Source organism: Protopterus annectens, chromosome 6.part0, assembly GCF_019279795.1.
Source record: "Protopterus annectens isolate FY-2018-M chromosome 6.part0, PAN1.0, whole genome shotgun sequence".
Classification (NCBI taxonomy): domain Eukaryota; kingdom Metazoa; phylum Chordata; order Ceratodontiformes; family Protopteridae; genus Protopterus; species Protopterus annectens.
In genome coordinates, this window is record NC_056737.1 from 412,206,044 (window position 1) to 412,231,972 (window position 25,929).

The following is a 25,929-nucleotide window of genomic DNA, read 5'->3' on the forward strand; positions in this document are numbered from 1 at the left end:
AAATTACTTAAGTAGCCCAAATATGTGGAGGAGCAGGTTTCCAAGTAAACAGAAAAAGAAGAAGGACAATTGAAAACCAAAGATAAGTCTAGAGATAAAGAAAAGGTTGGAGACAGAGATAATGGCAGAGACAGCAGTCGAGAAAATGAAACAAAAAAGAGAACAAGACCCATGGATTCTCCAACTTTGGCTGTCATGGCTCCTAAGATTGCTAATTACCGTGCTTTCTTTCTCTTTGGCTTTGACTTTTTGAGATCTCAGCACCATCCTCAAGTTCCTTCTTCCAGTAAGTACAGGACCATTATCATTTCTGATCATTCACCTAAAAGACTTTTTCTCCAGGCTCAAATTCTTCAGAAAGGGAACTTTCTAGATGTGTGAGTTCCAGGCTTCTTTCCTACATCATCCATCAAGTCCATCAGATCTTTCAGGAGCTTATTTGAGACAGACTGGGAAAGGATGATAAGGGTCATCAGATATGGGAGTCACCCCCCTTCTCCCTCTACTCCAAGGGCTGACTGGGCTGGCCCATCTACTCTTCTTAGTTTCATTCTTTCCCTAATTCCAATCTCAGACCCATTGGTTCTGGAATAAAGTTTTCCGCCCATCATTTCTCTGCCTACATCTATAGAATAGGGGTTTTTGATGTCAGCAGTTCCAGTGATTCATTTGACTCTAAAGCCTTCCAAGCCAAGGAGTCAATGCAGGCCACCTGGGTTCAGGTTCAACTCTGACATGTTAAGGTCTGTCCTTGTCCTCTGTTGCTTCAGCCATCAACACCTTAGCACCTGTCTTGGCTTCAGATCCTGCTGGATCATTGGCATTGGGATGCATTCTTCTGTGCCTATTACTTTTTATTTTTGAAACAGATCAGAAAGCACTTCCCTATGTGCCATTGGCTATGATGTCTGCTTTTAAAGCATTTGAAAATATCTTGGTCCATCAATCTAAATGAGTAGGGGACTTTTCTTGATACCTCAGTTCCATCCAAACCTAATACATTGGTAGCCATCAGCACTTATCATTAGGACAATCCAGTTTTCATAGCCTTGATTCTTCCTTTCCTCATGGGACCAAGGACACATTTGACATTTCATCTCCATTCCCACCCGATGAGCACAGAAAGTGTAAGTGCAAAAGGAGGCACGTGGAGTCTCCTCAGGTAACGCACACATAGGACATTGATCACAATGAAAGGGAATGTTCCTCTAGAACTCTCTATGCAGGCACCACTTTTAGTGAGTTAAAGGAATTATTGAGAGAAAGGGAGAATTGACCCACAAATACCCATTTTCATGATGAAAAGGTGTTTCTGAGGCTTTCAGAGCTGGCTCATAAACTTCCTGGGTGGTCCTTCCTGCAGATCACCTCTTTAATTCATTTACTCTACTGGAGCTCAGGAAGTTTCCATTGTAACTTCCAATGGCTGGAGCCTAAGCCTTTTGGCAGAATAAAATTATGTCCTCTCATTTCAAACAAATGTTCATATCTCTGGAACCATAGGGGTTATGAAATAAGTGCAAATGGTAAACTCTTCAGCAGAAACTATTTTTATAGTGGTAATAATCTTTAGGTTCCAGGTTTTACACCTAATTTTATAAGTCACAGTAAACACAGTAACTATTACATTTGTAATACTTGGTAAACAGCAATGGTCCCTCTCCAGAAACTCACCAAATGCCTTTGCCCATTTCTGACTACATCATCTAGTTTCTCCTTACTTTCTCTCACTGTCTTTAGTAAACTATATTCAAGTCTCCTTTGCAATTCTAATACCATGTCAGCTTATCTACCATTCACAATTCTAACATGCTGATGAATCTATACATTTTTAATCCTCTTATACTTTGAATGTCATATTACTCACCTTGTTTTCACCTTATTGTACAGGTTGTATAATAATATTATGTATACTTCTTCAATCCTTTTTTGATGTTATTAATTGTATATAACTGACATGTAACATCTTTGCAGTCTTGTTAGTTTTTTGCTCATATGTCCATCTCTCATGTCCTACCTGGGCTAAAACTGAAACTGGTCATTTGCATTTGTGATCATTACTCTACTGGGGTTAACAAATTGAACAAAAAATGCACATTGTTAGTACTATAGTACCATTGGGTGCTAACATGCCCTATTGTGAGCTGCCTAATGGGGTGTAACAGTTGTAGCTCTGATCTTATGCATTGCAGTTTGTAGCAAAATAGAAGTAACATACACTATTTATAAAAAAGAAGTGAGTGCTGTTAGCAATGTGGTGCTCTCGGAGTGGTAGTGTGACAATGAGGCATGATAAAGTATTTTAAAATGAACGAAGGGAGCAGTGATTGCAATGCTTTTATATAATGATTGTGAACTGTATGTAAACGTCATGTAAAATTAAACCACTCTGAGTATGTTTCTTGGTACAAATAAAGTGCAAGTACAAAAAAGGCAAATGCAAAATGATATTCTGTATATTTACTTTCTATGCAATCTCCATTGCATCTAGTTAGGCATCTCATCAAATTACAAATGAACCTGCTTAAGAAAGTAAATGTTCCCTAATTACTGTAGATGTTCCTTAGTTACTGTAATGCACTAACAGCGTATGAATGTATTAGAAAGCATTGAATGTAAAGAGTTATGCTAAATGCAGGAGACAACCACATTTTATGAAGAACCATGTCAATGTTATTAGCACATGTAACAAAGTAGTTCAGCCACTGATTTCTTGCAGCAGTGTGGAAGCTGATCTGTAAAGTTTGCCCTGCACTGAGTGACTTGCAGCTTTATCACCAGCATTCAGTGAGATAAACTGATGACCCCAGTTTCGTTTGACATACAGTATAATGTAACTTCAGTGCAAATATTAGTATGTTAATTGATACAAGAGTGTTGAACTTTATGCACAGTGGGCCTGTAAGCTGCATGCAGCTTCTTCATACTGTGCAAATCTGAGTGAAGGCTGACATCATAAGCGTATATCTTGTGCAGTGGTTATTATCCCCTCCACACCCAGGATCAATACAACACATAAAAAAACAATAATGAAATTGACATTCATGCTTCAGTCTTTATTGGTGATTCCATAGTCTTTGAGTAACTTTCATTCATCACTGTAAAACTTATCAAGGGCACCAACATGGGCAATCATTCCTTCAGGCAGCCATGCTGGAGCAAATATCAAAGAATGTAGGATTAAGCTCAAAAAGGGAAATGAGCACTTCTTAATACTTGAACTTTCTTTGCACTTTGGTTACTGCAGTACTTAAAATGTGCTCTTCTTAGACTCCTTTACTATTCAGCTATATGCAACAATAGTTAATTAATAGCATTACTTTGTAGTTACTGTTCTTTTTTTTTCTATGTTATACAGGTGTCATATATTACTTGTAGTAAGAATAACTGGGGTTATAACATAGATAATTTGAGGGGACCCATGTGTGAAATAAAGCTTTTAGGAGCTGCCTCTGTGCATTATAAGGGGCAGTCCTAGATAGTTTTTTTGTTATTCTTCCATAGATCCAAGTTGCACTTGAATATGGAAAAGGATGAACTTTGTTTTATTGTGTTTATTTATTTATTTGACATTTGTTAACCAGGTTAGTCTAACTGGATAGCAGAGCCCTTTTTCAGTGGAGACTCGAGGGAAAAAGCTCCACAGATAAACAAATACAAAAACAAAACATCATACAATATTAACATAGAAGTGTATATACACAGGAGAAACAGAATACAACTTATAAATGAGCATGGTAGAATCCAAGAGTAATACTGAGGGTTTAAACAGCCATGGTACATATTAAGTATATAAAATATAATATAATATAAAAAGCTAGATTCTATATAACAATTACCATCAGAGAGAAATTCAAAGTTGGTAGAATATCATGAAGACCTTAAATGTGTAGTTGTGGTAAAGTGTTTTATGTGGATGGGGAGCCTGCTCTAGAGCAACAGTTTCCTCGGTGAGGCATGCCTGTCCATCCAAACTGTTTTGTTGATGTTGTGGAAGAAGTTTAGATATCTAGACCAAGTATTTCTGATGCCATTTGACATGCTGATGTGCAGTAAATCCATCAATAATAGGCTGGAGAATACCTTACTAGTATATAGAATACTGGGTATAGTGACAAGGCTTTTGGTAGGCCTATGTCAGACATATTGTTTAGGCCTTGTATCCTATTAGTAAGGTCTGTGGGCAGTACAATTGTTGCATGTGTCTGGACAGATGCATGCCAAAGAGGTTATTCTCAATGATTACCATAACAAGGGCTGAGTAAAGTAGGACAATGGCATTCCTAAATCTAGACACAATCCCTTTGTTTATAAACTGTGCAATACAAAAGGATTTTCTTATGACAATGGATACATGTTGGTCGAAAGTTAGGCCACATAAGTGATATTTGTTTGTTAGTAATATTTGTTTATTGCCTTATGTAATTTTGTTTCTTGTTACTTTGTACTAATCTAACAATTCTAATGCAGCATATTTTAATGACATCCTTTACATTTTGCATTTGTTTCATTGTTCTCATATAATTTGCATAAATGTATCTTCATTATTTATCAGTTGGCATATTAAATAACTAGCAAAACACCAGGACTTGGAGACGTCTGTAGAATCCAGTATAAAATTCTTTATTCGACACAAGCACTTTCGTGGGTAACCCCACTTCTTCAGATGTCTAATACATTTTAAAAACAGCTCTTAGTTTAAATATCCTCTTGAGTCACATGATTAAAACCAACCAATACATTGTTCTGGTGTGAACAAGCACTTTCAATTGTGTTTTTGCATATTAAATAACTAAACAATTGTCCTTTAGTCTATTTTTGTCTTCTTTAAACAAGTGTTATAATTCATAGAAACATGTGGCTCGAAACGTGTTTTTTTTTTTAGACATTGTATCTTGTTTAAAAAAGTGCATCCCTACTAGGAAATATCCTTTTATTGATATGACTTTTATTGGAGTGCCTTTCTTCCATATTTCCATCATCAAAGTTGGGGGACAGGTGGCTTACTGGTTTAGAATTCTACCTCAGAGCAAGGATTCATTTCTGGCCTCCAGTTACTATCTCTTTGCATTTCATGTGATCTGACTGCATGAGGCTTCTATGGTTATCTCCATCAAAAAATGCTGGTTGGTTAACTTCTTTATGCTTTTCACATATATTGCATTTACTATTCTGGTTGTGACCTGGGCCATACCTGAAAAGAGTCTGCATTGATTCAGTTCACTCAGACAGTAAATAAACATAAAGTGAAATTAACAGCACTCACTCCCCATTCTGTTATAGTCATTTACCTTTTCCTTCTCCAAATTTCACACTGCTGAAAACATAAAACAGATTTGCCACCTATGATAGAGCCCATGATATACTTGTTCGCGTCTGCTCCAGAAAATATTGCCAGGTATCATTCCATGCTGCATTTTCATCTGCCTTCCTAAGAGTAGAATTCAAAGAGTATCTTTCAGGAATACAAATCTGCTTGTTTTGTATTATCACATGACTAAACACTCATTTATTTCCCAGCTTCTCTGCTATCTTGTTATTCTGTCCCACTAGAAGTAAGCTACTGATCTGTTTCCCTACCCTTCCTTCTTATTCTGATTGTTGCCCCCCCCCCACACACACACACACACAGTCACACTCCACTGTGTCTATCTGCTATAGTTGTACTACAATGAAAAAATACTTATTTTATCATACTTTATTTGGCATGTAAGCTACGTGCTGCAGTATGTAGACAATCAATCATGGGATGGGAAAATGTAACCATCTGATATTGTTAATCCTCGTTCATTCATTACATGTGGGTATCGATTCCGGCCTCGGAACCAAGCCAGCCATCTTCCAAGCTCGCGTCAGCTACAAACTCTCGAGCTAAAAACTCTTACCCAGAATTCCCCTCTCCCTGTCATCTCAGATTTCATTTGCTGCATCGCCATTCAGTCGTATCAAGCTACTTCTCTTGAGCCAAGTACAATATTTTGTTGTCATATTAGTCTAAAACAACTTTTTCTCTCACAAAAGTTACTAAATTGTTTCCCTTACCTTATCGCATTTAGCGACTATCCCTTCTTGAATCTTTTCAATCCTATTTACCGCAAGGTATTTTCTTCTTTACCATCGTTGGTAAATCCCTTTTTCTCCTTACCTTCGGGTATTTCTTGTACCATTGCTGGTATTCTTTCCGTTTTTCCTTCTTTACCTAACATGGCAGATAAAAAAAGGTAGTCCAGGATTTAAGAGATGTTCAGATTGTGGCCATAAATTACCTACTTCAGATGCACATACCCTGTGTATCTATTGCTTGGGTGTGCCTCACTTATCAGTTGACCCGCCCTGTGGAATTTGTAAGAACTTCTCTAACAGGACGTTGATTGAGAGAAAAAATAAATTGTTATTGAAGGGGCTACTTAAATCTCCTTTTTCAGAGGCTATTTCTGGGTCGGAGGCTTCAACCTTTCCAAGATCCCATAAGAAAAAGACTGATGAACATACAAAGGCCAAGTCTCTTCCTTCGGCCCTGGCTGGGGACTCCCACCAACCGAGACCCAAGAAGGCTAAGCTTTCCACTTTGGATCTGACTTTTTTGGCTCCAGTGCTTTCGGTGCCTAGATCTTCAGCACCGAGGCCATTGGCGCCATCTGTGACGGCACCAATTAGCATGCCTTTTACTGTATCGGTACTGAGGGGCTCCTCGGTTCAGATTTCTCCACCGGCACCAACTATCCAGTCAATGCAGACTGTTACCACATCAGCTCTGACAACCGACAACTCAGTTACTGACACCGATTTTTTCGGTCCCAGCCTCAGCGCCGACAACCACTTTGGCACCGACCTTATCATCGGTGCAGACCATGACTTTGGCACCGATGATTTCCTCGGTGCAGACACCTGCAGTTCAGTCCCTTACGGTACCGTTGTTTTCAGTGCAGACTGGTGAGGTGGGCACCGAGCTTGCCCCATCTTTGGATAGACCTGACTCTCCCTCAGCCGTGTCCGTGAAATCCACTAGAAGCCTCTCTGAACATGACGTGTTGTGTCTTGTGGATCAAGTGCTTTTGGCCAGAGGTATCCCACCCCCCAGGACCTATCCTTCCTTGGGAGGCGATCACTTTTTGACAAAGACCCCTACTTATTCTCCTCCTTCATTGCCTTTGATGCCCCTTGATATAGCACAGTCTTCTCCATCTACGGTTCCCTTTATGGACCTCACTAAGGAACCGCAGTTGCCTTCTTGGCAGGAGAGTTTTGCTATGACCCAGGATGTTAGCTGTGGTGTATGTAATTTGGTGTTTCACAGCCATCCAGGGACTCCGAGTTGGCGGGCTGAGCCACTTAGGGGAGGGGTGACCCCTGTCCTGGACACTCACCCCTCTTCAGGTGGACTGGCCTTCCAACTAATGGAGAAGGCTTTGGCATTGGCTGGTGATACTGTGCTATCAATCTCCCCACCCTCCTCTGGACCGCAGTGTACACAAGTCGCTCCTAGCAGACACCGGGTGCAAGGGCCTCAGGATGTTCTCCCACAGGAAACCCCTTTTGCGTTGTCTTCCCCAGCTTCTCCCTCTGAGGAAGTTCATCGAAAAAGCTTGTGCAAGAGGAAGCACATGGACTCCACAGAGGTGTCCCTTATTGAAGACACAGACTTTGATGATGATGGGGAAGGGTCCCCTCGGTCACCCTCTGAGGTATTCTTTGGTGATATCCTTGAAATCCTTAAACAGAGAGGTGACTGGCAGCCCTCTAACCTAACATCTGAAGAGTCTGTGTTCCTGCAGGCCTTTCACACCCAGCCCCCTACCCCCTGGGTTACTCCACCTGCCGATGAACTGGTCCGGCTCATCGTGCAGCGTGCGTGGAAGGTTCCTGACATTGTTGAGGCCATTCCCCGGAGGCCAGATAAAATTTTGTCCCCTCTTGCTACTGACCCCCATTGGTCCAAATGTCTTCATGTAGATGCTGTGGTGGTGACGGCCACAACCAAGAAGGACCTGGCGGAAGAAGAAAGTCAGGCTGTCCATCCACCCAACAAAGAGTCCTGGGCTCTGGACAGAATAGGGAAGCGTACTTTTGCATCAGCGACCTTTGCAATCAGGTCCCTGAATTATATGGCACACTTTACCAGGCTTCAAAGGGATTTAATTTCTGAGCTCCCTGAAACTTTGGCTGGTGCCGTGTCTGTTGAGGTCCGTGACAAAATGGCCTCTCAGCTGGCCACCATTGAATCGATATCTAACTCCTCCATGCGCCTGATATGTCACGCATCAGAAGGAGCAGCTAGAGCGGCGAGTTCAGGGGTTGTTCTGATATGACATGCCTGGATGCGCTTATGTAATTTCAAGGCTTCCTTTCTCAATGCTCCATCGAAGCCTCTTCATTGTTTGAACCAAAGGTTAAAATCACACTGGCCAGATGTGAACAGGACAGTAAGACCCTTTGTACCGTGGGTGTCAGTTATTCTTCTCCTCAACGTGCTTTCTCCAGAAGCCAGAAGAGTGGGACAATATGGTACAAAAAGTCTTAGGGTCCTTTCCATGACACACAGGCCGAGTTCTCCCCTAGAGGCAGAGGAGGAAACTCATAGGGAAGACGCCCCCTTTTTGGGGCAGAGGGGGTCCGCATAACCAGGGTCCAGGGACTCTTTTCCTTGCCAATCCTACCAGCTCTCCTGAAGAGCGGCCCAACTCCTTTCCTCTGGAGGTGGTTGGGGGTCATTTCTCCTTGTACCCTTCTGCCTGGCTAACCATCACCACCTACTCTTGGGTACAAAGGATAATAATCAGAGTTTACCATATTCCTTTCAATATTTGTCCTGCCCCCCCCCCCAAACAAACTTACCTGACATTCCACCCAGTCAAAGGGAAAAAGCAGCATTAGAGATATCAAAGCTGCTAAGAAAAAAGAGTCATCCAAATAGTCCCTCCAGACCAAATAGGATCCGGATTCTACTCAAGACTATTTTTGGTGCCAAAGAAAACCGGGGACTAGAGACCAATTTTGGTTCTCAGTGTTTTGAACAGGTTTGTAAGAGTACAAAAATTCCGGATGGTCACAATACAGTCTATCCTCCCCCTTTTGGAAAAAGATGATTGGATGTGCTCGATAGATCTTCAAGATGTGTACTACCACATAAAAGTGGACAGGCCATCAAGAAGATTTCTGCACTTCCATGCAGGAGCCAGTCACTACCAGTTCAGAGTACTGCCCTTCGGACTCTCTACAGCCCCCAGAGTATTCACAAAGTGCATGGCAGTCATGACAGTTCACTTACGACTACAAGGATTCCAGGTGTTTCCATATCTAGACGACTGGCTTATCTCTTATATTTGTAAGACTTAAAATAACATGAATTATTATATTACATTAGATTTAATATTTTCTTATAAACTAGATTTTCTATTTAAAAATTTATATATAATAGTAAATGAATGTTAGATGATTTGCCAAAGTGTTAATAGGGTTAAATACCTGATGAATTGATTGATTGATTGTTTAATTGATGAGCATATAAAAGAGAATGTGTATATTTGAATATTTGTTCCATTGAAGGCGAATTGCCGAGGTACCAGGACGGATGAATAAGATGGATTAAAGTTGCTTCTTTTTATCTCACCTTCTGACTGCTTCCTTCACTGGTGTATTTTTTGAATATTTGATGGTTTCGTGGTTGCTGTATTATTGTCATCTATTGAAAGAAGCCCTGGCATACTCTCTCCTTGCTACAGAAAGGCAAGGCATAACCATAAAATGGCAAAAATCCAATCTCACCCCATCTCAGTCCACAGAATTCATAGGGATCATCTTGGATACAAAAAATTGCAGAGCATCCATTCCAGAGCACAGAATTCTAAGGATAAATCAACAACTGATCTCAATCCTTTCAAGAGAGAAATCCACAGCTCACTCTGTCATACAGCTGTTGGGTTCCATGGCAGCCTCCATCACCATTGTTCCTCTGGCCAGGTTTCACATGAGGCTTCGACAATGGCTACTGCTCACCCAATGGTATCCTTTTCAGTATCCTCTTTCAGCCAAGATTCGAGTAACTCACAGGTGCAAACAGGATTTAAATTGGTGGATGACCCACGACCCGTCACAATGGTCTTGCCACTTCTCCCCCCAGCAGCCCAAGGCTACAGTGACCACGGATGCCTCCCTGATGGGGTGGGGGGCTATGTCAAGGACAGACAGTCCAAGGTACTTGGCCTGAATTGGAGGCCCAACGGCATATAAATGTCCTAGAGCTGAGGGCGGTGCTTCTGCCGTTGCAAGCATTCCATCCCCTGCTGCCGTCTGGGACTATTGCGATACAATCAGACAACATGGCGGTGGTCTGGTACATCAACAAACAGGACGGAACCAAATCTTACCCACTTTGTCGAGAGGACATGAGGATATGGCAATGGGTGATGGCTACCAACCTTTTTCGTCTAGCAATGCACATTCCCAGGAGTTCCAACATGGTAGCAGACAGACTCAGCAGGTGCATTCTACAACCTCATGAGTGGTCCCTGAATCCCTTGATAGCGGCGGAGATCTTCCACCGCTGGGGTCTTCCTTGCTGCGACCTCTTTGCATCCCCAACCAACTACAAATGCAGCAACTACTTCACCCTGATTCCCCCTCCAGGACAGTCACACAGGGATGCTCTAGTCCACGATTGGCCCTCGGGTCTTCTTTATGCATTTCCACATCTCCCCCTCATTCCCCAGTTTCTGAAGAAAGCCCGCTGGTTGAAGAGCAAGGTGATCCTCATAGCACCATATTGGCCTCATCAGATTTGGTACCCCTTCCTTTGGCCTCACCTTCTAGATCAACCATGGATTCTCCATCCAACCCTGGGGTTGATCTCCCATCCGTAGAATCTGATTCATCCCAACTTGGACAGCCTGAAGCTCACAGCTTGGCTCCTCCAATTCCTTTGTTTGCAAGGCAGAATGATCTTTTTTTGCCAGTACGGGACATTGTTATTGTATCTCATAAGTCTTCCACTAGAATAAGCAAGTGGAAAAGATTTACCCTTTGGCTGAAAGAAAAGCAAGTAGATCCCTTTTCAGCACCAGTGTCGATAGTACTGGAGTATCTAGCTGACCTATTTCTATTGGGTCTATCGGCCTCTACCATTAGAGTTCATTTGGCTGCAATATCTAATTTCCATGAGGGTGTCCAAGACTCCTCTCTTATGTCACACAAATTATGCAAGGCTTTCATAAAAGGTGTGAATCATCTAAAGTCCCCTTTTAGAGAACCTATTCAACCATGGGACCTGTCATTAGTTCTACAAGCTTTGACAATGCCACCTTTCGAACCAGCTTCTTCTTGTGACCTCAAATACTTGTCATGGAAAACTTTGTTTTTGGTCGCCATTACTTCTGCCAGACATATCTCTGAGCTTCAAGCCTTATGCATCAAGAGTCCATACTTGATTTTTCATAGAGATAGAGTGTCATTGAGAACTAATCCTTCCTTTCTGCCAAAAGTGATCTCTGAAATGTCCATTAACCAAACCACTGAATTGCCAGTTTTCTTTCTCAATTATTTAAACAAAGGAGAGTATTGCCTACATACCCTAGATATTCACAGGCAAATTTGCTTCTACTTGAACAGGACTAAGGCCTCTCATAAATCAGACCAGTTATTTTTGGCCTATTCTAGACCTAGATTAGGATGTGCTGTTGCTAAGGTCACATTGGCTAGATGGTTGAAAGACTGTGTTTCATTTATACACAACGTAATATTCCATTGCCTACTACCATAAAGGCTCATTCGACAAGGTTGGTGGCAACTTCTGCTGCCTTCCATGCCAGAGCTTCTTTACATGACATCTGTGCAGCTGCAACTTGGGCTATGCCTCATACCTTCATCAGTCATTACAAATTGGATTTGGCCTCCAGGGGAAGAGCATCTTTTGTTTCTGTGGTGCTCAGGAATGTCCTTCCATGAGAGCCACCCAAGAATAGAGGTAGCTGGGGACTCTGTCCCACACGTAAGGAATGAATGAGGATTAGCAATATCAGATAAAGAAGTTATGTCTTACCATAATGTTCCATCTGTATTGTTGATCCTCGTTCAGTCATTATGACCCTCCCTCCTCCCCCCTCCTGTGGCTTCTAGTGGATCTCACCATCCAGTTCTTTTAGGTCATTTGACCAGAGGTAGCCTCTACCTTCTTTTGACTTGCAAACTCAATCTGACGTAACAGGGAGAGGGGAATTCTGGGTAAGAGTTTTTAGCTCGAGAGTTTGTAGCTGACGCGAGCTTGGAAGATGGCCGGCTCAATTCCGAGGTCGGAACCGATACCCACATGCAATGACTGAACGAGGATCAACAATACAGATGGAACGTTATGGTAAGACATAACTTCTTTTTCTGTGACTTACTTTGCTAATTGCAATCTCTTATGTTATACTATGTTTGTGACTGTTCCTGTTACCTGCATTAAATTGTATTTTACTGTTTGTAACTGATGATGTTAGTAGTTATTCATTATATTTTGTTATTTATCAGATATCTTGTGTGTGGTAAATTTAAATTCTAAAGTATTGTATTTTACTGTTTATAATTGCTCATGATAACTGCAGCATAATATATTTTGTTATGGTTTTGACCATTCACGCTAATTGTAATTTACTGTGTTTTGTTGTATTTGTGACTGTGCATGCTAATTGTAGTATATACACTGCTATTGCTTTGAATGATCTTCTTAGTGGAAATGTGCTGTGTTCTGTAATGTTCCAAAGTGTATTCTCCTGTTTGTATTCTGAACATTACTTCCTGCTTTTCCACTGAGAAAAGATACTGGGGCCAACAAAACTTAGTCAACAAAATAAAATAACTATATGAGCAGTAATTTAATAATTGTCTTAAGTATCTTCTTATACTTAACATTAACTTGTGCTTCCTCAACCTGTTGGACATAACTATATCAGTTTGTAGACTACTGTTAAAGGGAACATTTTTTTTCTTCCCTGTAGGAATTCTAGAAGTATTACACTGCATCTTGATTGAAAGCCCAGAAGCCCTGAATTTGATAGAAGAGGGGCATATCAAATCAATTATCTCTCTGTTGGATAAACATGGCCGAAATCACAAGGTGCGTATATATCTTTTGGGCGATGCCTTACAATTTTGAGGCGCAATTTATCTTATAAATTACTAATGTCTTTTTGATTTTGAAGAGATAACATGAATGTAAAAATAATCTCAAACCATATTAAATATGACAAGCCTATAATTGCTTTTCTTTGCTTCATAACATAATCTGATCCCTGAAAAAAAAAGTGTAGCATTGCCTTTAAATGAACCTTATTGCTTTATAGGCAGAATGAAATAATATGTTGCTGGTTTTCCAAAAACATTATGCATTTCATTACAAGTCGAGCAAACACTTTATTAAAACAATAAATTTGTTCGATAAAGTAAAAGTTTTTAGTTATTAAAATTATTGCATATATTTTATATTTAATATAAATTTGATTGTTTTTAAACTGAGATATAAATGCTAAAAGGTTGCAACATTTCAAATAAAAAGGAGATGCTTAGGTGGGGAATATTTTTTCTAGATGTATCAATGCAAAATAAAGGTTCACATTATCAGTAATTATTATATTATTATTATGCACTTAAATGTCAAATATACATGTGCAGTGGTGTTTAATTTTTTTTTCAGTAAAAAATAAAAAGTACTTGCCATAATAATGGCTATTATGATCAGTATGCAAAAATTAGTTAGCAATACTGAAAGTAAAAAAACAGAACAGTCCAAGCAGTATACTGGATGGTCAGCCATAGATCCCCCCAGAGCTGACGGCCACAGGCAGCCACCAGAATCACCACTATTACAATCTGCTAGTTCCCAGGGTGACACCCTACAACCATTTGCTACCATTGGGACAAGAATTGGAAGCTAGGAGTGATGCCTTAATCCATGCTGAAGGAGCACAATTTTCTGTTTTAGCTCTAGCAACACCTTTAAAGCTGTGACTTCTGCTTAACTGTTGTACCTGATGATATACGCATGCTTCCACACATGTTGTTCCCAGTTATGGTATTTCTCCTGGACTAGCTATGTGTATGGTGGACATGCTGGTATTAAGTGTTCCAGTCACACATCCTCATGTCAGATCCTCTGGCACTCAAGCCAGTAGCTAAACTTTGATCATCTGAAGCATAGTCAGTGCTTTATGCCTGTAAGTTACAAAGCTGTCTGCAGCAGAGATTCACTTAGCATAGCATTTTATTTATGACAGGGGCAGTGCTTATTACATAAAAGCAGACTTAGTAACTCAACATGTAGCATATTTGCTTTTGATGCAGATGATTGTGGGTTATATTACCACACCTGGTAGTTGGATTAATTTTCAGACACTGTAGTACAGCATTAGGAGGGAGGAATGGGGAAGTGTTGCACTCCTGAGTGTGCTGTCCTTTGGATGAGACATTAAACTGAGGCCCTATCTGTCTGAGATGATGGTAGCTCAGGTAGATGTAAAATATAACACATCACTTATTGAAAAGATTAGGGGGTCTTTATTTATATTGGGTCTATATTACCAAATTGCAAACCCATTTCAGCGAACACCACAACACCGACACACATATCCCAAACTGCAAATACGCCGAACCCCCTAAACCATGAAATTTTAAATCTCGAATCGTCATAGTCGGCTAACACCACCGTGTGCTACATACTACATACCCAAACATAATAAATAAAGCAGATACATACACTAACCATACCCTACTTCAAACCCTACAGTAAACCTTACATACATTACTATCTATGCACTTACCTTAACCCACACCCTAACCCTAAGGTCCGTAACTATCACACACTTACCCTACAGACATAAACCAAAACAAAACAAATAATCCACACACATACACTTAACAAAACCCTACTTCTAGCTCTACACTAAACCTTACATACATTACCTATCTATGCACTTACCTTAACTCGCACCCTAACCCTAAGGTCCGTAACTATTGCACACTTACCTTACGGAGCTATACCGCAGACGGCCCAACCATGACACTTCGACATTTCATGTTTTGTGGTTTTGAACGTTTGCTGTTGCCGTAGTTTGCTCTATACGTGTCGGTGTTGTGGTATTCGCTAAAACGGGTTTTCGATCTCGTAATATAGACCCATTTATATCTTGTTTACATGATAGCTTATATAAATGTCAGCTTATTTATTTGTACATATTTACAAGGCTGAGTCATTATATATACATTTCAATTTATGCATAAGGATTATTTGTCTTCATATTTATACAGTTTTATTTAAATCTGACCCCCACTCTTTTTTTCATAACCACCATCTAATATGTTTCAATATTGTTGACAATAACCATTTTCCATTAAACATGATTTCATTCATTCTCTCACTCCATATTACCCATATTACATAAAATAATTGTTTATTTATTCTTATTTTTGCTTCTTTACTTAAATTCTTATATTTATATTCTATCATCTCCATATTTATATCATTGCTATCTTTGAAACATTAAATAAATTCTCATTGCATAATTTGTATCACAAATTTTTAACTGTCTTACATTTCAAAAAACATGTTCAGTGGTTTCTTTACTTCAATGTAAACAAATTATTTCATTTTTTTTCATATTGCATATTGCCTTTTACAGGTAATTTATTTTTTATTCCTAATCTCCATAAGAAGTCTTGAGATTCCACTTTTTTACTATACCATTCATTTCTTTAATTGCTTTAATCTTTTCCTGTGATAGATTTTCCCATGAATTAATACTTTAATATTATATCATTATGTTTTTATACCATTTCTTTTGATTATCTTCTGTTTCATCAGTGTTTATTTTCCATATTTTTATTTTTTGTTGATAATTCTCTAATTCCCCATTACATTTATTTATTATGTTATGTTTCTTATTGTTTTCTAAAAATGCTCATACTTATATTTAAACATTTTTGAAAATAATTTATCTTTTTCATCATTCATCCATTTCAGTATTTTATACAAATTCAAACACACACATAAACCATTGGATTTAACAGTCTTAATCCTGTTTCATTTCTGTTCATATATAATACTCCCCTTTAACTGGATTTAATCTAGAACCCCAAATAAATGAAAAAAAAATATTTTTAACAAATGCTTCTCATGTATTATTGGTATCATAAACACACTTGATAGATAAGCAGATTTACCCATCAATGTTGAATTTATCAAATTCACTTTTTTCTTGTATACAAATCTTTATGTTTTCCATAACAGACAAATTTATTGTAATTCTTTTAATAATGTTTCCCATTGTGTGTTATGTGTTTCTTTACCAAAGTTTATACCAAGCACATTGAAATATTTTGTTGTAAATGGAATATCTGCTATTATTTCTGTCTCTCCCTTTCCTTTCCTTTTATCTTTGTTTAATATTAAACCTATTCCATTCAAACAATCAGCTTCACAAAATATTGCTTCTGTAATCCCTATACTGTTTCTGGTTCTGCGTGTCATTGATACCAGAATTTCTAAATCTTTGTGCATTTTTATTTATTGAATTGTTTTGCATTATTCATATTGATAATAACTTCCATATTCATGACTAAAGCAAGTGAAATGCTACTCAGAGTCACCCTTGTCTTATCAGTTTACCCATCTCCAGTTCTTTACTTATCCATCCATTTACCAAAATCTTTATTTTATTATATCTGTAAGTTGACATACATACATTCCTAATTGTATTAGTAAACTTATATCCTTTCATTATATCCCACAATATTTCATGTTCAGTTGAATCAAATGTTTTATTAGCATCACCTACCATAAGTTTTAAATTCTCCTTTCTTTCTAAAATATCACCTACCATTTCTTTTATTATCATTAATAATTTTTGATGTTCTTTTCCTTTCATACCATATAAACATTCTCCCATAATGTATTCCATCGTATTTTCAAGTCTCTTTTGTATTATTTTCATAATTATCTTTAATCTGTATTATTCAATATTATTGGTCTCCATGTTTTCTTTTCTCCTTTCTCCCATATAAACTTTAATATCCCACTGTATAATTTCTTATGCTTAAAGCCATCATTTAGCCATTCATTTAAGATGTGTAAAAAATATTTTTGCCATTCCTCCAGGTTTTTATACATTTCAAATCCAATTCCATAAATACCTGAAGATGAATTTATATTTAAATGTTTAAATATTCTATCTAATTCACCCAAAGCAATCTAGTTTTCAGTTTCCTTGTTCATTTGTTCTGAAAAAAAATCAGTGATGTATTATACTCTCTCCTTGTTTTAAACATTCCTTTTACATACTTTATTACAATTTCCACAATTTGAGATTGACCTCTTATTTCTCCTTGTTTATCCTTCATGTCTCTCATTACACTGCCCTTCTCTTTTGCTGTCTTTTTTAAATAGGCTGATGCCTGTTGTTTTTTTTACCTTGTAATAAATCTCTTTATTTATATAAGGATGCTTTAATTTTTCCCATAGTTTCTTTTGAAGAATTCTTTCTCTTTATCATAGTATTCTTATTTCCTTCTAAAATTTCAAACACATCTTCATGAGTTTTAATATATATTTGTTTCCCATCCATCTTGTCTTATTTTGCCTTTGTAAAAAGCATCTGAATCTGTTGGACTTTACTTTTCTCTTAGAACTAATGATGTTGTATCAATACCCAATGCAGACATGAATAAGGTTAGGTTTTCCCTGACCTATTCTAATGATGTTGGTATTGTCTGAGATATAGTAAAGAAGAACTAGCATATTGTCACTGCTGATGAGAAATACAAAAAGTTTTTGGGTGATACTAATAATTTTTGTTTTAAGAACAGCCAGTCCTTGATGTAGTTATTGTGTTATAAACTGGCAAGGAGTAAGAATGACTTGCTATTAAGCCAGAAAGGGACTTATCCATGTAAATCTTGTAACATGCATAACTATGTGAATAGTAGTAATTGTTACAAGGATATTGTGGCTGGATGTATTTACCAATTTAACTTTTATGTGGAATGCAAAAGTTGAAATTTAGGGACTTATCCATGTAAATCTTGTAACATGTATAACTATGTGAATAGTAGTAATTGTTACAAGGATATTGTGACTGGATGTATTTACCAATTTAACATTTATGTGGAATGCAAAAGTTGAAATTTAGTGTATCTATTTGTCTGCAAGGTTTGTAAATGTTATGCTGGTAAAATGAATGAAGCCCTAAGGGACAGTATCCGTGAGCATAATAATGATATCTCTACGAAATATGTTAGCTATGCCCTTGCTAGGCATGTTGTAGTTACTAATTCTACTCATAGATTTATGTTATTGGTAAAAGAGTTGATTAAACGCAGTATTAGAAGAGTGACATTAAAACTAAGACTGAATGTGTAGAGACTAAATGAATTTTAGAACTTCATGCTGACTGTGGGAAAGGTTTAAATGGTTCTGTACCTTTAAGACCTATGCTAAGATCTAGGGCCATACCTCACCCAGATTTAAAAATGAGTACTTAAGGAATGTTTTAACTTTTGTTTATTAGATCTGAGGAAGTGCCTGTGACCGGCGTGATAGTGTCCTTATTTTTATTGTTTTTCTGTAGTTTTGATAGTTGTTTTAATAAACGTGAGTTCTAGTAAAATGTCTGTTGTGTCGGCTGGATATACTTGTTTTGTGATTTTTATAAATATGTTATAACCATTATTAATCAATACTATTGGTCTCCGTTTTTTTTTAAATTGTCTTCTATCTTCCTTGTTCTATATGAATTTAAGTGCTCCACTACATAATTCTGTATACATAAAACCTTGATTTAACCATACATTCAAAATCTTTAAAAACATATATATATATATATATATATATATATATATATATATATATATTGCCAATCCCTTAAATTTTTATACATTTCATACTCTATTTCATCTGGGCCTGCAGTCGAATCTATATTTACTTGTCCTAATAATTTATCTAGCTCAAATAAAGAAATCTTATTTTCCAGCTCTTTATTCTCCTTTTCTGTTCAGTTTTTTTTTTTTTACTTCCCATGTGTTTTCACTACCTTCTTGTTTAATTTAAACATTTCTTGTACATATTGTACAACACTATTCATAATCTTTTGTTGAGTTCTTTCTATTTCTCCTTTTACATTTTGTATTTCTCTCATTACACTACCATCTTCTTTTACTAATATGCTTAAGTAACTTGATACTTTTTTTTCCTTTGTTAAAAATATCTTTGCTTATATAACAATTCTTGTATTTTTCATTGATTTCTTTCACATAATGCTTTTCTTTGTCAAAGTACTTTCTATCATTATATTCTAAATCTTCCAGTGTACTATTTGTTCTTTTATAATTTTCTCAACTTTTCTCTCGTCATATTGCCAATGTAAAAAACATTTTGTATATTTTCCTTAAATATCATCCACCATTTAGACCAATTTTTATAAAGTGTTCTCATAATAATATGATCTTTCCATAACTGTATTACTAATCTCTTTCCTTCTTAATTTCATGCTTTCTCATTTATCCTTTTTATTCATTTGCCTATTTTTATATAGTCCTTGTTTTCCTTTATCTCTAGCTATATTCCAAAATGATCAGAAAATCCTGTTTCAGCTACCTTCCATTCTGCTATAAGTAAACATTCTGACACTACAAAATAATATCTTTCAGTTCTAAACACACCCCTTTTGTAAGTCCATGAATTTTTGTCCCAAAGTTTTAACTTACCACATCTTGTAAATTCTAACATTTTTCTTATAATTCCCTTTTTTTATGATTGCCTCTTAAATCACAGTAAAAGTATCCTGTCATTATAGTATTCATCACTACACAGTCTAAGATCTGATTAAATAATAACCTGTCACCCCTGGGATTCCGGATATTGGCTAAGGCTCTTGCCACCCCCATAGTGCCTTTTTTAGGCAAGGCTCAAATTCTAAACCTACCACCCTAGAAAACAAAAATGGGAAGAAACTGAGGGTAATGCTGCTCAATGCCAGAAGTCTAAATCTCAAAATGCATGCACTCGAGGCCCTTCTCAGTATGGAGAACATCGATGTCTGTGCTGTAACTGAAACCTGGTTCAAGGCTCCTGAGAGCACCCCAGCACTATTAGGTTTTACCTCATATCATGCGTTCCGGCCCCAAAACCCGGACCACACCACAAAAGGAGGGGGTGTATCCATATTCATAAAGGATACTCACACCTCCAGGTTGGTGGCAACGCACGAAGCTTCGGAAACCATCCAGGTGCAACTAATTCATTCATGGTGCATCTGGAGCATTGTCCCCGGGCCTCCGCTGAAAACAGGCTCTGTGGAACCTAGTCGGACATTCCCGGTCAACAAATGTTAAATAAATAAAATAATAAATAAACTAACCATAGGCAAAACTGCTCTACAAATTGTAGCATGCTACAGGCCACCCTCTCAAACTCAGGAACCCCACACAGCCTTCCTGAAGACACTGGAGGGTATAAATGTATCTCCAAACACCATCATATTGGGTGACTTCAACTACCCGAATATAGACTGGGAACATTACTCAAGCCCTAACTTTCTAGCCCAACGGTTCCTGGAGTTCATAAATTCAAATGCCATGGAACAGCTAGTCACTGTTCCCACGAGAGGAGAAAATATACTAGATCTCATTGTCACAAACATGGGGACAAAATGCTCCACACCGGAAGTATATCCCTCATTGGTGAGATCTGATCATAAACTAATCTCACTGGAAATCCACATCCCGCCCCCACCCCAAGCAAAAGACCATAGTGAAGAACTTCTCTAAAGCAAACTTCACACTACTCAAGACTGGTGTGGTATCCTTCAAGGCCCCTGAGCCAGAGGAAACCACAACCCAAGCTGCGGAAGCCCTTACAAATGCCTTCTATGAACACCTCCAGGACTGCATGGATCAGGCAATCCCAAATAAAACCAAGACTCTTTCCACAAAGGGCAAACGTCCAGTCTGGTGGACCCCAGCCATTAACAAACTTTACAATAAGAGGAGAAAGCTATTACATGATAGAACAAAATCCATAAAAGGGAAGTCACCCTGATCATTATTAGTAAAAAATACGAGCACTCATAAAATCAACTAAGGCCAATTTTGAGAGAAAAATTGCCATGGATTCAAAGGACAATCATAAGGCCTTTTTCAGCTATGTTAGGAACCTGGGTGGAAACTCACAGATATGCTCAGAATTAGTCCAAAATGATACAAAAATCACTGAACCCACAGACATTGCCAATATACTGGCAGACAGGTTCAGTGCAAACTTCACCCCTCTCCCCTAAAGGAGAGATAACTATCCCAGCCGAGTGTAGCCTCCCGGACATCTCAAATGCGCAGGTGAAAGCTGCTCTCTAAAGCTAAAAACACAGCATCAATGGGACCGGATGGTGTCCCCGGCTGTGTGCTACACGAGCTAAATGAGGAATTAAACCCGCACATAAGGCAGCTGTTTAATCTCAGCCTTACCACAGGATACGTGCCCAAGGAGTGGCGTACGGCAACTGTGGTCCCACTCCACAAAGGCGGCGCCTCTACGGACCCTGGTAATTACCGCCCCATAAGCTTAACAAGTCTAGTCTGCAAAGCTATGGAGAGGATCATAATGGAGCTCATAAACAAAGATATAGGGACTTGCAGACATTGGACCCGACCCAGTTTGGCTTTGTCAAGGGAAGATCATGCCTTTTGAACTTGGTTGACTTCTTGAAACAGTCACCAAGGCCATTGATGAGGAAAGGCAGTCCATACAGCCTACCTTGACCTTGCAAGGCTTTCGACACAATACCCCACTCGGGTATTGTAGAAAAACTTACCAGCTTAAATGTAAACCCATATGTCACAAGATGGGTTGCAAACTGGCTTAAGGACAGAACCCACAGGGTTAGAGTTGCTGGCGCTGTGTCAGACTCCAAGCCGGTCACAAGTGGTGTCCCACAGGGCTCGGTCCTTGGCCCCTATTGTTTGGCATCTACTTCTCAGAAGTACAGGCCAACATGGGAGGACTTTGGCTGACAAAGTTTGCAGACGACTGCAAACTGGGCCATAGTGGAAAGTGCATCGGACACGGATATCCTTCAGAAGGGACTCACGGAAACAGATAGCTGGTGCCAGAGCCATGGCCTGAAGTTAAACGCCAAAAAATGTATAGTCATACCCTTCAGGAAAAACAAGGTAACCCCAAGCTACCATAGAGGTGGCAATCCACTAAGCACAGAAGAGGTTATCAGGGACCTGGGGACCCAGGTTGACAGTGGCCTTTCTTTTGACACTCACATTGCTAAAGTGGTTAGAAAGACCTTCTACATTGCCCACCTGATCATGAAGGGATTCACATCCAGATCTAGTGAGGTCATTGTTCCCCTGTACTCTTCACTTATCAGACCAATGATCGAGTACAATGCCCCATTCGGGATGTATCTCACCCGACATCTGCAGCAATTGGAGAGACCCCAAAAGTTCCTCACCAAAAGGATAAAGGGACTCCAAAATCTGTCATATGCTGCCAGATTGAAGAAACTCCAGCTCTATTCAGTCGCATACCGTCTGCTCAGAGGTGACATGTGCCTGACATACAAGGCCATGTCCAACCCGGAATTAATGGACATGCTCCACCTCAAAAATCCAAATCCACCAAAACCACTAGAGCAAGCGACTTAAACCTTAGCACGGATATAAATAGGACGTGCTGGGGGATAGATTTATCACTCAGAGACTCCCTATGCTGTGGAATAAAATCCCAGTCCATGTGAGGCAGAGCACCTCGCTGACTCTGTTCAAGAGAAATCTAGACCTGTGGATGGGAGATCGTAGGTTTACCCCAGGAATCATCTCTGTGTCACTGCTGGACAGAGGCACAACAAACTAATGGGCACAGTATTTTTTCATATAAGGGGTGGCGTAAGCCACAATAATTTGGGCTAGGCTTATAAATGCCTTAGGGCAGATAGCCTAGTATAAACCTATGAACCTATGAACCTATAAGCTTTCTCTTTCTACATAATAAGTATAAGCATATAATATTATTCTATATACATTTTCTTTCCATTTTAAATCTACAATGGTTAATCTTCCCAGTTTTGCTAAAGTTACAGCTAATATATTTACTGTATTCCTAAAGAATGTAGCTTTTCCATAATATCTCTTATTTCCCAAATTCCAGATTATCTTTCCTCCCCATAGTTTCTCTGTTTGCAGTCTTTCTTCATTTGGTAAAAAATCTTGTGTATTCTAATATAATTACATCTTCTTTTCATGTATTACACCACTCCAAAATTCCTGTTCTTCTTAATGTATTCATAATACCATTCACATTTACAGAAAGCGCTCTAAATTTTTATTTTCCCTTTTTCTTAGATTCGTTGTTTCTTTAAGTTTATAGCTAATTACTAGGCTAGCATTCTTAATAGGCCATTCTAAACCTAACCAATATCCTTCCCAAAAGTGAGAATAAAACACTGTACCTTGGATCTGTGAGTCAAGCACCTTAACCTTTATACCAAGCCTCAATCTTTAACTGTATATATTCTTTTTCATCCATTTCCTTTATTTTTTTCTTTTGTACCTTTAAATTTTCTTTTTCTGTATTTTACCCTTTTACCAATAGAATTATTTTTTTCCTTTTACTACCTCACAGTTTTTGTCTTCTTCATCACTTATTTCAGAACCTTCTTCTATGTCCCCTTTATTATTTTTTCTCATCTAATTGTTCTAATTCTACTACTTCTAAAATTTCTTGTCTTTGTTCATTTTTTTCTCTTTTTTTTTCTTTCCCTTGCTCTTATTTTCATTTTGCAGTCCATCCATATATGTCCAATTTTGATACAGTTCAACAATTTCATTTCATTTCACATTTTTTGCATCATGTTCCATTTCCCCAGACATATAACATTTTCTTTTGTCACAGTTACTTATGAAATGTCTTTCTTTACCACAAAATAAAAATAAATAAATAAATAAATACAATCATGTTTTGGGTTTTCCCCAGTATCTTACAACACCCCTATTCCCCTCCACATTTATACTTGGTATGCATATAATTTTTTTCTCTTTCTATTTTAACACAATATTACAATCCCAGTCACCAGTCAATAAACCCCTTTTGTCATAAACCTTTGCAATGTCCAGCACTTCTTTATGTAAAGCTTTCAAATGTTCTTTCAAAGTCTCTCTTTCTACCTCTGTTTGAAATTGTACATGAATCTTCTTTTTTGTTTCCCCATTAAATGTGTTTATCATGTGAAACAATGTTTAATTTCATTCTTCATTAGTGTCTTATGAATTTATAAATTTACAGCATTGTATTTATATGCTGCTTTTAATCAAAATGATTAGGATGTGTTAACTTGTTTTTAACTTCTATCAGTTTTACTGCGCTGAATGACATTGTACTGTTATGCTAATGTTTTAGTTCTGAGTGGTTGATTCTTCAGTATTTATAGCCCCTACTTATCACAGTTAATCACACTGATGAAGTCTTTGAAGCAGTAAGGATGAAAGAGCTCAATATCTATTTTTTAATTTATTTTCTTTAAACATGTGGTGAAGCATGCTGGTTGGTTTCCATTTATTTTGTTTTTATTACTGGATTTCATAGGTTACAGTCTTTTTTCGTATTCTTCAAGAAAATTTTCCATTGAAAACAATCTCAAATATAATGTTACAAAATGTCTCTTTGTTAGTAAGAATAAATGCTCTTACCTCATGTGCTTTTACACCCGAAGGAGATATCAAATTGTTCTACACCCATTCCTGTCTATTTCTTTGTCCTATTTACTTTGAATCCTTACCAATTACTTCTGATTTTCATTTTCTTCTGCCTTTTTTTCTACTACCCCACTTTTGCCTTCTTTTACTTTCTCTGCATATGTTTTCTTTTCCATCTCACCACTATTCTTCAGGATTGTCTCTGCATCATCCTTTTCTATTTTCTTCATTAAGTCTCCCCAGGAAACATCTCCTTCATTTTCTGGTTAACTGTGCACCAGCATTTCCTTAAGTAAACCATCCTGCAGCCCTGCCAACCAGAGGATTGTAATTATACATCCATCATTTGCTGACTCATGTCCATCAAACAGGTTTCTTTCAAACATTTCCTCAGAATTCTGCACACATTCTCTGGTCTCAATATTTGCTTCCTCCTTCATTTCATTCACCACTGCATCATCTCATTCTGTCTCCATCTGCCTCCCTGTTACTCTGGGCTGCCTATGTGTCTGTAATGGAAACAGAAAATGTTCCTCTAAAATGGGTCCCACTCACAATAAAGATTATTGTTTTTTTTTTTTTTATTTTGTAAACATTCATGCATTTCATTTACATATTTACATTATTTACATAAATAATATCACTGTATACATCAACTTCTTTTTAAGTGTTCCCCCCACCCTTTTTCCCACAATCAAAACCATATTTTTCCAATATTCTTGTCAATGTCCATTTACCGCTGTCTCTCATTCCATATTGTCCATGTTACATAAAATATAACTCTGTACATTTTCTTTGCTTTTTCTTGAGATCTTATTCCATAAAAACAGTATTCTATCATGTCCATATTTAACATTTCAAATTTCATAGGTTCATAGGTTCATAGGTAGGGACTAGGCTATCTGACCGAGGGCATTTATAAGCCTAGCCAGAGTGTGTTGGCTTTTGCCACCCCATTGATTAATTAAGTGATTCTCTGTCAAGCAGAGCCAATGAAGTGATCCCAGGGGTGTATTTTCTGTTACCCATCCACTCGTCAAGGTTTCTCTTGAAAAGTGTTAGTGAGGCGCTCTGCCTAATGTAGTTTGGAATTTTGTTCCAAAGCATGGGGAGTCTCTGTGACAGGAATCTATCCCTCCAGCATGTTCTATTTATTGTTGTGGCGAGGTTTAGCTCACTAGAGCACGTGGCTCGCAGTGACTTGGATTTCTT

The 25,929-nt window shown here is 38.1% G+C and overlaps 1 protein-coding gene across 1 annotated transcript in view; it reads left to right on the forward strand.

Annotated features, from left to right (window-relative positions):
• RYR3 (ryanodine receptor 3) overlaps positions 1-25,929 on the forward strand; it is a 3,250,282-nt gene that overhangs the window by 1,165,351 nt on the left and 2,059,002 nt on the right. Inside the window, exon 16 of the mRNA XM_044074157.1 lies at positions 12,972-13,090. Coding sequence (XP_043930092.1) covers positions 12,972-13,090 — 119 coding nt within the window. The remainder of the gene's footprint in view (positions 1-12,971; positions 13,091-25,929) is intronic.